A 12721-nucleotide genomic window follows, 5' to 3' on the forward strand; every position below is an offset into this window, starting at 1 on the left:
CAGTCAGAATGGCTAAAATGAACAAGTCAGGAAATGACAGATGCTGGCGAGGATACGGAGAAAGGGGAACCCTACACTGTTGGTGGGAATGCAAGCTGGTGCAACCACTCTGGAAAACAGCATGGAGGTTCCTCAAAATGTTGTAAATAGAACTACCCTATGACCCAGCAATTGCACTGCTGGGTATTTACCCTAAAGATACAAACGTAGTGATCCGAAGGGGCACGTGCACCCGAATGTTTATAGCAGCAATGTCTACAATAGCCAAACTATGGAAAGAACCTAGATGTCCATCAACAGATGAATGGATAAAGAAGATGTGGTATATATACACAATGGAATACTATGCAGCCATCAAAAGAAATGAAATCTTGCCATTTGCGACGACATGGATGGAACTAGAGGGTATCATGCTTAGCGAAATAAGTCAATCGGAGAAAGACAACTACATATGATTTCCCTGATATGAGGGAGAGGAGATGCAACATGGGGGGTTAAGGGGGTAGGAGAAGAGTAAATGAAACAAGATGGAATTGGGAGGGAGACAAACCATAAGTGACTCTTAATCTCACAAAACAAACTGAGGGTTGATGGGGGGAGGGGGGTTGGTAGGGGGATGGGATTATGGACACTGGGGAGGGTATGTGCTATGGTGAGTGCTGTGAAGTGTGTAAACCTGGTGATTCACAGCCCTGTACCCCTGGGATAAAAATATATTATATGTTTATAAAAAATAAAATTAAAAAAAATAATAATAAAAAATAAAAAGGCAAAAAAAAAAAAAATCTTCTGTGCTCCTTCTCCCTAGCTCTTAAACCCGAGCAACCACTCATCTTTTTACTGTCTCTGTAGTTTTGATTTTTTTCTAGAATGCCATATAATTGGAATCGTATGGCTTTTCAGATTGGGTTAACTATACATTTAGCTTCCTCCATGCCTTTTTTCAGCACTGAAGAATATTCCATTGTCTGGATGTTCCACAGTTCATTTATCTCTTAACCTATGAAGGGCGTCTTCCTTGCTTCCAAGTTTTGGCAATTATCCATAAAGCTGCTTTAAACACCCACTTACAGATTTATGTGCCAACATAGTTTTCAACTCCTTTGGGTAATTTCCAAGGGATATGACTGCTGGGCTGAAAGTTTAGTTTTATAAGAAATTGACATTTAGCATCCCCAGCAGTGGTGTATGGAAGTTTCCGTTAATCCACATTCATACCAGCAATTGGTGTTATCAATATTCTAGATTTTGTTCATTCTAATATGTCTATAGTAACATTTCAATGTTTTTTTTAATTTGCATTTCCCTGTTGACATATGGTATGCACCATGTTTTCATATGTTTATTTGCCATCTGTATACATGTATTTTTAGTGAGGTGTCAAGGTCTTTGTGTGATTTTTAAATCATATTATTTGTGTTCTTACTGTTGAATATTAAGCATTTTTTGTATATTTTGGACAACAGTCCTTTATCAGATATATCTTTTATAAATATTTAATCCTGGTCTGGTCTTTTCATTCTCTTGGTAGTGTCTTTGGCAGGATAGAAAATTTTAATATTCATAAAGTTCAGCTTACTAATTTTTTCCTTCACAATTTTACTGCCTAAATTTACATCATGATTTTATTTTCAAACATTCATAGAAAGCTAATTAGAAACACTTCATATAAAACTTTCATAACTTTCATTTATTACAAACAACTTATTTGTACATAATCATATTATGAGAGGAACCAGCTTTGGTCTTTTTCTACTATAGTATCGACTACTTTTTTTCTCTTTTCTCTCTCTCTTTTTTTTTGGATATTTTTCTCTTTTCTATGACACAATCCCTGGTCATAACATTTACAAGTCTGGTTTTCAAATTTAAATTAGGGAAAAATAAAAGCTGTTCCCAAGGGACATTCTGTTCCAAAGAAAATGATTTGCAGTCTGATTTACTAATGCTGAATTTTTTGGAAACCAAAATGATTCAAACATTTTACTCAAGTGGTTTTGTCAATTTACTCCCCAGGGGAAGCCGTGCTTTAAAATCCCAACTGGTTAGGATGATACTCATAGCCCAATTTTAGCCAGAATTTCTAGGATTTTGTGATTTTTTTGCTTTGGTATTGCAACACCTTGTAAGTCAGTGGGATCAATTTCTCAATTCTTAAGAAAATTTTTGCATTAACTGTGGCCCAGGAGATCAGGCTTTTGGGTATGTGTGTGTCTGAGTGTGTTTTGCAATTTTTTAAATTAATGAAATGCTTTTAAGTTAAAGTATAATTGACAGACAATGTTACATTACTTTCCAGTATATAACATATTGATTTGACAACTGTATATATTAGGGTATGATCACCACAAGTGTAGCTGCCATCTGTCACCATACAATGCTATCGTAATATCATTGCCTATACTCCCTATGCAATTAGACCTTTCATTCTTGTCACTTATTCATGCCATCACTGGAATTCTGTGCCTCCCACTTCCTTCACCCATTTTGCCCATCCCCCACCCCCTCTTATGGCAATGTTTCAAAAATGCATAAAAGCAGTTACTCCTGAGATTTCATTATCAGGTTTATGAAAAAAATCTGTGGCAAAAAGTCAGCTATAAGATATGTTCTATTCTTATTTTTCTCTTGATCTTATAAACAACAGAAATTTATTGCTCACAGATCTTGACACAGGGAAGTTCAAGTACAAGGTGTTGGCAAGTTCAGTGTCCGGTGAGGACCTATTTCCTGCTTCATAGATGGCACCTTCTTGCTGTGTCTTCACTTGGTAGGAAGGGGTGTGGGACCTCAGTGGGGACTCTTTTATAAGGACACTAACTGCATTCATGAAGGATCTGCCCTCATGACTTAATTTCTTCCTAAATGCCTGGCCTCCTAATACAATCCTACTAGGTATAAGGATTTCAACGTATGAACTTGGGGGAAGGAAGCACAAATATTTGGACCACTGCATTGTTGTTGTTGTTGATGGTGGTGGTGGTGGTATGTGTGTGTGTGTGTGTGTGTGTGTGTGTGCATGTGTTTGACTTTTAAGTACATGAACATCATCTTAGATACTTGTCAAATGATGAGTCTGCTATTTGTTCAAGTGATGATAAGGAAGGCTAACAGATAGTTTTGATTATCTATAAAGTATATAAACCACAAACATACAAATACATCACAATTATTCTTATTCCAGTAGCAATCAATGAGGTTCTAACATATATTAAATGAGAATGAAAGAGATTGTGAGCTCGTGAAGAAGTGGATAGTCTCCTAAACTAAAAAAGTTATGAAGGTAATGGTAGTCAAAAAACAGTATAGTAAATAATAATTATCAAGCACAGCATTAGAAGTCTAATTTTCATAAAGGACCTCTGCACTATCAGATAAATGGCTCCTCAAAAAACTTATTTAAAATAGCTAACCCCTAAGAAGACTTTTATTGTTGTTCTGCTGAGTCCAGACCAAATTTCTGAAGAATATGATGAGTACTTCCTATTTCTGAGAAGACCAGGGCTTTGGGAAACATTCAAATTTCAATCCTCATCTTTGTGTCTTCTCTGGTCAATGAAACATTTTGCAGCTTTTGCACAGATGAACAAAAGTAACTAGCTCCCCCAACCCCCCCATCCTCCTCCGGAGGTGGCAATATAAAGGACATTTATGGTTACTGGGAGCCTTGCTCAGTCTGGACTCAGTTAAGGATAATTGATTTACTCCTTCCTCAGGCAGATTTAATCTGAAATGGGCAGCAAGGAAAATGAGAGAATGGAGAAGCGAAGGGAAAACCTTTCTGATGTTTCACAGTACAGCTGAGACAACTTTGAAGCAAAATTGTTCCCTAAATAATATCGTTTCTTCATGGGACTGCCAATCCAATGTGGAAGGAGACAGATTTCATGGATAATGCAAAGCTAACCATAAAGAGCTTTTTCCTTTTCTTTTGCATATAAGCAGGAAACTCTACCCTCCACTTAAACTCTTACTAATCAATAAATTCTTATACTGATATTCTTAATATTCTTAATATTCATAATGTGCCTAACCTGACAATTATATGTCTACATCTTTCATTACTGTAACATATAGCATTTCTTAAAAATAATATAAAATAGATAGAAACTTAGAAAATATTTAAAAGGTCTAGGTCATATACTTAATCACACAGTTAAAGGCCTCTTTGATTTGTTGGAAGAGATCAATTTAGAATAATAATCCCACACTGTTAACATTCAACTCAGTATGACTTAACCAGAATTTTTCCTTATCATCACTCTCCAACAAAGTCTAAGTCCCAGAAAAATTTTAATTTGGGGGACGCCTGGGTGGCTCAGTCAGTTAAGTGGCTGACTTCCACTTGGGTCATGATCCCAGCGTCCTGGGATCGAGTCCCACATCAGGTTCCTTGTTTGGCAGGGAGCCTGCTTCTCCCTCTGTCTCTGCCTGCCTCTCTGCCTGCCTGTGCTCTCTCTCTCTCTGACAAATAAATAAAGAAAATCTTTTAAAAATTTTTAATTAGGTTGATACTGTAGTTGTATAATCTTTTTCTTTTAATATCAAATATCCTGCTGGTCTCTGAACATTCTTCTGAGTTGTTCAAATTCCAAAGACTAAAAGTATCATTGGAACTGTTCCTAAGAATAGCTGAGAAATAAATTTCAACCCAAGGGAAAGCGAATTCAAAACTGAGGCGTACAGATGATTAATGGCTGCGATCCGTCCTACTCTCTTCTTTCAACTTTAAGGTCCACTTTGTAATTCAAAGAACATTGCAAGATAAAAAGTTATCATTATCTGTTTCTAAGTGTTCACAGACTGTTACTGAACCTGGAAATGTGAGAAATATAAGACGTTACCACTGATTTTATTTTTTTTAAGTTTGTATCTAAATTCCAGTTGCTTAACATACAATGCAATATTAGCTTCAGGTATACAATATTGTGATTCAACATCTCCTTCCCTTCATTTTAAAGAGTTTATAGTTGACTTGAGAGAGACAAAAGTAAAATTAAGGAATAAGTAAACTCTGTCTCAAGAGATAGTTATTACAAGTACATCAAGTACATTAGGTATTCAAAGACTGAGGGTAAAATGAGTACATAATAATTGGCTTTGCCAGAATAAACCTTCTCCGGGAAGACAGGATCCCACACCGGTCCTGAAGAAAGAGAGGAATTTGGAAAGCAGGTGACAATTTCAGGCTGGTTAATCTGGAAATCTCTCTGCTGTTTGACATCACCCTTGCCTCAAAGGTCAGGAGTACATAGACTGGGAATTTCAACAGCTTAAAGTATGTTTGTTGGGCAATACAAGTGGTTAACCAGATGTGGAGAGCCATGGGGTATTTGCTAGTGACTATGAAGAATATGGTTTGTAATCTGAAAAATATTAACTTTTTTTGTAAAAAGAAAAAAATAAACAAATGGGGTTATGTTAAACTAAAAAGCTTCTGCACAGCAAAAGAAGCCATCATCAACCTACTGGATAGGAGATGACTTTTTCAAATCATATATCCAATAAAGGATAAATATCCAATATGTCTAAAGAACTCATACAATTCAAAAACAAACAAACAAACAAAAAACAACCCAGTGAAAAAGTGGGAAGGGATTTTGAACTAAGAAGACACACAGATGGCCAACAGACACATAAAAAGATGCTCAACATCACTCATCATCAGGGAAATACAAATCAAAACCACAATGAGATATCACCTGACACCTGTTAAAGTAGCTATTACCAAAAAGACAAGAAATAACTAGCATCAGAGAAGATGTAGAGAAAAGAGCACACTCGTGCATTGTTGGTAGGAATGCAAAATGGTGCAGCCGTTATGAAAAACAGTATGGCAATTCCTTAAAAAATTAAGACTAGGACTACTATAGGATCCAGCCATCTCATTTCCCGGTATTTATCTGAAGAGTACAAAAATGCTGATTCAAAGACACATATGCACCCCTAGATTCATTATTTACAATAGGCAGGAAATGGAAACAGTCAAAACATCCATCAATGAGTGAATGGATAAAGAAGATGTGGGTGTGTGTATGTATATGGAATAATAAGGGATAATGAGGGAATACTACTCAGCCCTAAAAAAGAATGAAGTCTTTTTTGTAACAACATAGATGAAACTTGAACCTTTAAAGGATTATGCTAAGTAAAATAAGTCAACCAGAAAACGACAAATATATGATTTCATTTATATATAGAATCTAAAAAAAAATTAAACAAATGAACAAACAAAATGAAAACAAAAACAAACTCGTTGATACAGAATACAGACTAGTCGTTACCAGAGGGGAAGAAAGGGGGTGAGCAAAATGGGTGAAGGGTGTCAATTAAAGGGTGATGGGTGGTATCTAGACCTCTAGTGGTGATCACTGTGTAGTGCACAGGTACTGAATTACAATGAACTAAACGTACATCTGGAACTTATACAATATTATGTACCAATTTTACCCAATTAAAAAAAAAATTCTTGTGACCAATTCTATAGAGCTTCACTTCTAGTCATTGCTTTTCTACTTAACTCTCTGGCCTTAGTTTTATGATTTAAGAAAAATATTACTATTTATTTATTTTTTAATTTTTATTTATTTATTTATTTTTGCTTAGCCCAGACCAAATGGATGGTTCTATTTCTGAGAAGCCCAGGGCTTTTGGAAACAGTTAACACTTTAGTTCTCAACTTCTTTTTTCCTGTGTATCATTCCCTGTCCACAGGAGAAGTTGATCCTAAAATGAGGATAGGAGAATTTTTCTTATCTGCCTTGAAGTATTGATATGAGTCTCAAAACATAATGAGAAAGAGAGTGGTTTGGAAGTCACTAACCATTGAGAATGTTTTAATTCCTATTACACGAGTCTGAGGTATTATGACTCTGTCTCATCCATATACACATACATACAATTCTGCTTCTGACAAACAATCTCTTAGGCTATCAGGTTGTCGGTGTCATTTTGTAGATTGTTTTTATTATAGTTTAGGGCAAAATAACGCAATACCTTTTGCCACTACCTAAACAGAATGCAGGTAAGGCAAATGGCCTACCTTTTTAAAGGGCAAGAAAGAAACAACTATTTTTAAAGAGCTCTGTCTCCTATGGTACTTGGTGCTGTCATTCTCAACTGCAAGGAGTCTTTAGACCATCCACAGTCCTATCTGTCTTTGCAAAAGGCCCACAACAGCGATGCCTAGACAAGAGCTAGGCATGGGCAGCGAGCCAGAATGAATTCAGTGAGAACCCAGGTTAAGTTACACATTGTTTCCTGGTTAGGTTGGGCAACCCAACAGCCTACATCTACTGGGGACTTTCTATTACCTGCCCGCCAGCTGAAGAAAAAAAAAAACATTTTTTTTTTGCTTTATATTCTGTAAATAATCCATGGCAAGTTGATTCAGAATGCAAACCAGGTGAACCATGCACATCTCTAGAAGAATGTCAGGAGGAACTGGAAATCATGTCTCATGACCCTTCTCTGATCTTATCATTTAGCACCCAAATAACTCATATGTTCATTTATATTTAAATGTGTTATTTGGAACTAATCTAAACACACACATACACATAACCCTAAATAACCTATGTCATTAAGTTTTTTTTTTTACAAAGTCTTATTATATTGTGGTTTATTCACTGTGATTAACCTGAATTCAATTGCCCAAAATTTTTCGTCACATTTTTGAAGGTTTGTTTTATTCACATCAGTGAGGTTTACCTTTTGTCTTTAGATACATTCTAATCTCTAAAAAGTCAATATAATAAATCTTCAGGCAGGCTGTTTTCCCTGATCACCACTCCCTTGAAGGATGAAGGATTATATTAACTGAGTCAGGTATGATGATGATGGTATCAGGAAGCTGTACAGAATAGAGACCTTTCCATTTAGCTTCCCACAAAGTGAGGCCAAACCTCCCAGCCTTCGCCGATTTCTTAATATCCTTCCAGACTAAAAGTTCTAAAAGGTTTATGAGGTGAACCATGAGAGACTGTGGACTCTAAGAAACAAACTGAGGGTTTTAGAGGAGAAGGGTGGGGGGAGATGGGTGAGCCTGGTGCTGGGTATTAAGGAGGGCACATATTGCATGGAACACTGGGTGTTGTACATAAACAACTAATCTTGGAACACTGCATCAAAAACAAATGATGTATTTTATGGTGACTAACATAACACAATAAAAATTTAAAAAATAAAATAAAAAATAAAAGGGTTATGAGATGTCCTCCTTATCCACCAATGGAGGCGAAAGGAAGATATGTGGAGGAGTCAAAAAAAAAAAAAATTCCCCAGGGTCTTCAGGGACAAGGAAAGTAATTTCTTTCCACAACTGGCTTCCCGTTGCTGTTGTGCTTACCAATTGCCTTTGCTGACATACTGTGAGGACAAGGTATTGAGAACAATCCAGAAGAGGATTTAGCTAGATTTCCATGAAAGAAAGCCCATGTGTCATCCCAATATTGTACTCTTGCCTTCCATAGAGTTAGACATAGGAAAGAGTTGCTGTTCAAATTTCAGTGTTCTAGTTCCACAGTTGAGAGAAAGAGAAGAGAGAGCGTGAGGTAGTCCTCACCCCTCAACTTCAGGAGGCAGCTCTAGTTCATGTGAATTTAAGCAGGCCTGTGGATTAAAAGCAGCCACTGATCCTGAAGCTAAATCACTCCAGAAGCTTGTGGTTCTTCCCTCCTGTGAAGCTGAGAGAAACCAGAACTGGCGTTGTCTTGCTGCCAGATCGACTCAAATCCCCAGACCAAACATCCAAACTTCCAGAATTGCTCCTCAAACTCATCAGCCTCCCACAGCCTGTCCCAATTGGGTCAGTTACACACCTGGCTAGGGTCTGGAGCCACAGCTGGAACAGGCTCAGCTCGGACTCTGCTTTAGTCTGCACTCACTGCACCCCATCACTTACCCCACCCAAAGACCCCATCTCTTCCAATTGACCAGAGTATTGAACCGCGGAAAGCAAGGCATCGTCTCCTAGGGTAATTCGCTGAGTGATTTTGGAAGACCACCCAGACACGCAGACGCCTGCTGAATAACAAGGAGACATTTCCAGTTAGCCAGATTAATTCTGGAATCCCTTCCTACCACTGGCTTCAAGCAGGAGGAGAGAGATTTTCATCAAAGTGTCTTGGCCTCTAAAACTAGCCAAAGTCCAAGAATCATGAATTAATTTGAGAAACCTAGAGTGACCTGCCTGCAAGCAGAAGAGGAAGCGTTTTCTGTTTCATGCAGTTTTTTTTAAGATTTTATTTATTTATTTGACAGACAGATCACAAGTAGGCAGAGAGGCAGGCAGAGAGGAGGAAGCAGGCTCCCTGCTGAGCAGAGAGCCCCATGTGGGGCTCCATCCCAGGACCCTGAGATCATGACCTGAGCCGAAGGCAGAGGCTTTAACCCACTGAGTCACCCAGGCGTCCCCTGTTTCCATGCAGTTTTCTTTTAATCTCAAAAACATTTTATTAAGTGAAAAGAGCAAGTTTCAGAAAGTTATCCACTGAAAGAGTTAACTTACAAACTGAAACTGCTATCCTTAGAAAGAACGGCTCGCACAGTTGCCCACGGCTAGTGTCTAGGAACTTGGATTTCAAGAGCAGTCTCAATATTCTTTGATAAGAATGATGCGTTGAGGGGCGCCTGGGTGGCTCAGTGTGTTAAGCCTCTGCCTTCAGGTCAGGTCATGATCTCAGGGTCCTGGGATGGAGCCCCGCATCGGGCTCTGCTCTGTTTCCTGCAGTTCTAATCACAGCTTACACTTCCTGAATTGTGAGGATGAAGAGGATGATGATGATGATGATAAATGATAAATTAGGAAGGTCGTTCAGAAATTTTTCTAAAGTCAAATCTGCCGGTTTGGTTCCAGTCTTCCTCCTTGGATGGGAACGAGGGCTCTATCCCCGGGAGGAGCCGGCCTTCGCTAGCCCTGGCTGGCCTGGGGGGATGAGAGCCCTGCAGGACTGCTCCCCACCACCTCCCCGAGCGGCAGCGCCATACACGGTCCAGGGCTACCAAGTCCAGGGCGCTATCAGTGGAGAAGGCGGCAGCTCCTCCCAGCCACCCTCCATCAATTCCCTCTGCTCAGCTCCCCACCCCCCAACCCATCGCCACCCCCCTTCGCCCCCCTCATCCAGGGAGTTTCCCAAGCATCCCAATGCTGAGTTTCTTGCCTGGGGGGAAGGGGCCCGCGCAGATAAAAGGCATGCAAAGGACTTGGGGTAAGCCACAGTGCACTGGAGCTCCAACTCCTGGTTCCTCTCCTGTCTCTAGAGCCCTCGCCCCTTACCGCCCTCCGTGCCGCAATGACCCTCCCGCCCAGCCGCGCCGCCCGCGTCCCGGGCCTCTCCCGCTCGCGGTGCGCGCTGCTCCTGCTGCTGCTGCTGACGCCGCCGGGGCCCCTCGCCAGGGGTGAGAGCGCACGAGCGTCGGCGGAGGCTGCGGCGTGGGGAGGTGTCCCGGGCGGGCTCGCCGGGGAAGAGCTCCACGCCAACCTGCCCTATAACGGTGTCTCTCTTTTGCCCCAGCCGGTCCCGTCTCAGCCATCGTGAGGGAGCTGCGCTGCGTGTGTCTAACCACCACACCGGGGATCCGGCCCAAAATGATCGCTAAGGTGGAGGTGATCGCCGCCGGCCCGCAGTGCTCCAGGGTGGAAGTTGTGTAAGTGCTGGTGCGCTGCGCCCCGGTGTCCGCGGTGACCTCGACGAGAGGGGAGCCCCTCAGCCTGAGTCGTCAGCCCCCGTGGCTCACGGGCTCGTCCTCTTTTCGTTTCTGCAGAGCCATCCTGAAGAACAAGAAGGAAGTCTGTCTGGACCCAGAGAACCCGGTGATGAAGAAAGTCATCCAGAAAATTTTGGACAGGTACCCTGTCGCTTTCATCTTTGCGCTTTTTCATCTCTTTCGAGAGTTCCCGCTTTTCAAGGTCCTTATTCTCTGCATGGGATTTGCTGACCACATTCCAGGTCACGCTTGGAATAAAAGATCGTTCAGGAGAAAGGGGGAAGTTGTTTTGGAATGTCCTGGGAAAACTCTTATCACCAATTTCACATGTAATTGCCTAATGGGCTCCATAGAGTTCACACACTGAGATGTATTTTTCTGTTGTCAGTGTAGTCCTTGAGTCCGCCCTTTGCTTTTTTTCATTGATCCTAAGCTCTGTGTTTGGAAAACAGGTGGGAGCAGACAGGAGTGTGGAAACTTGGTTAAACTAATACGATTCTTTTCTCAACAGTGGAAGAAAAACTGATTAAGAGGAAGGACCATGCCTTGGAAAAGTTGTCCAGTTCCTTAGCAGAGCAGTTTTCTGAATGTCTCGGGACCCAGTGAAGACAAGAAGGATGGATTAGTTTTCTCCAATGAGTTAGGCTTCTTCCTAAGTCTCTTCCTTTGAGAGAAGGATGGTGGGGATGCGCCTAAGTTTGTCCCTCAAGCTTAATGCTCAGCTCATGAAGTATTTAACATAGTATTTCCTGCTATTTATTTGCTGTTATTTTATCGGTCGTGCTATTGAAATCTTTGGCGATTGACTAAATTGTGAGTCAAGAACCAGTGGTTGTCAAGCTTTCGAGGTGACTGCTGTATTTTTAGAATATATTCCTTACAGCGTTACTGAGAAGGCTGTGGGTTTAATATGTGAATGTTATTTCATTAAAATTCTGGATGTGGAGATAAATTGTTATCTTTATGCCTCATGAAACGGGAAATATTTTGGTATCATTTCTTGAGGAATATGTTTTCTTGCTTTTGACTCTGGGATGCGGAGTTATATTGCCTTAAAAAGCTGGTGTCACATACAATTATCTGTGTAAAATGTATTTCCTTATTTAGAATTTGTAAATGTTCAATTCCATAAGGACGAATATGTTCTTTTCCTATAATCTTAGACATTTGATGTCTTCTCAGTATGGCATAATGTCATGACTTACTCATTAAACTTTGATTTCATGGTGTGTATTGACCATTTTACTAGGAGTACTAGAATTCTGGTCCCTAAATATATGTTTTGGACAGATGAAAAAGCTAGGATATAGGCAAGTTCCCTATTTCTAGCTCTTTTATAGAAATGCATTGTTTGAATTTTTTAGGAATAAAAGCAAACTTCACAGTGATTTGTACTCATAAAGGTTTGAAAGGATATCTGAGCTATTTAAATATAGATTCACATTTTGTTTTAAAAAAACATACACAGGTTAAGGTTTTGACCATTTTGTGATAAAGAATTATCTATGCATCACACTTACATTGTAAAAATTACTCTTGTTTGTAGCACTTCTTTTGTACTTTGGGGAAAAAATAAAAGATTTATAAAATTTATGTCGTTTCTCCTTTCTTACACTGTTACAAAATTTCTATTTATTTTTAATTCCAAATTATCTTAAAAATCACTATGCCAGTCTCTGGCTAGCAGAGAGGGCCCTCATTTCCCAGGGACATTGCATTTGTCCCACCTTTCTCCAAGCTCAGCCACCTTCCAGGTACTCCTCCAGAGCACCTCTAAACAACCTCCAGGGTTGTTTAGAAAACACAAACTTTAACTGGCTCCCTTTTCCCTAGAAGTGACATCAAAGTTGCAAGGCAGGACAGATTAGGCTCTGTCTCATCTGACCTGTGATTCCTGCTTAAACGTCCCTTTCCCCTTGAATCAGTGTGGTTAGGAGCTTAGTTCCCTAACTGGGTGTGTTCTTTCCTGGGTCCATGCCTTTGTATTTGAGAGAGCCTCTACCTGGAAGGGCCT

General features: G+C 40.0%; 1 protein-coding gene across 1 annotated transcript; it reads left to right on the forward strand.

Moving 5' to 3' along the window:
* Positions 1-10174: 10174 nt before the first annotated feature.
* Positions 10175-12300, forward strand: LOC125093818 (C-X-C motif chemokine 6-like). Its single transcript, XM_047719510.1, has 4 exons — positions 10175-10398; positions 10515-10647; positions 10765-10848; positions 11219-12300. The coding sequence occupies exons 1-4, from the start codon at positions 10293-10295 to the stop codon at positions 11235-11237; spliced, it is 342 nt and encodes a 113-aa protein (XP_047575466.1). The 5' UTR covers positions 10175-10292; the 3' UTR covers positions 11238-12300.
* The last annotated feature ends 421 nt before the right edge of the window (positions 12301-12721 follow it).

This window comes from Lutra lutra, chromosome 2 (assembly GCF_902655055.1).
Source record: "Lutra lutra chromosome 2, mLutLut1.2, whole genome shotgun sequence".
Classification (NCBI taxonomy): Eukaryota; Metazoa; Chordata; class Mammalia; order Carnivora; family Mustelidae; genus Lutra; species Lutra lutra.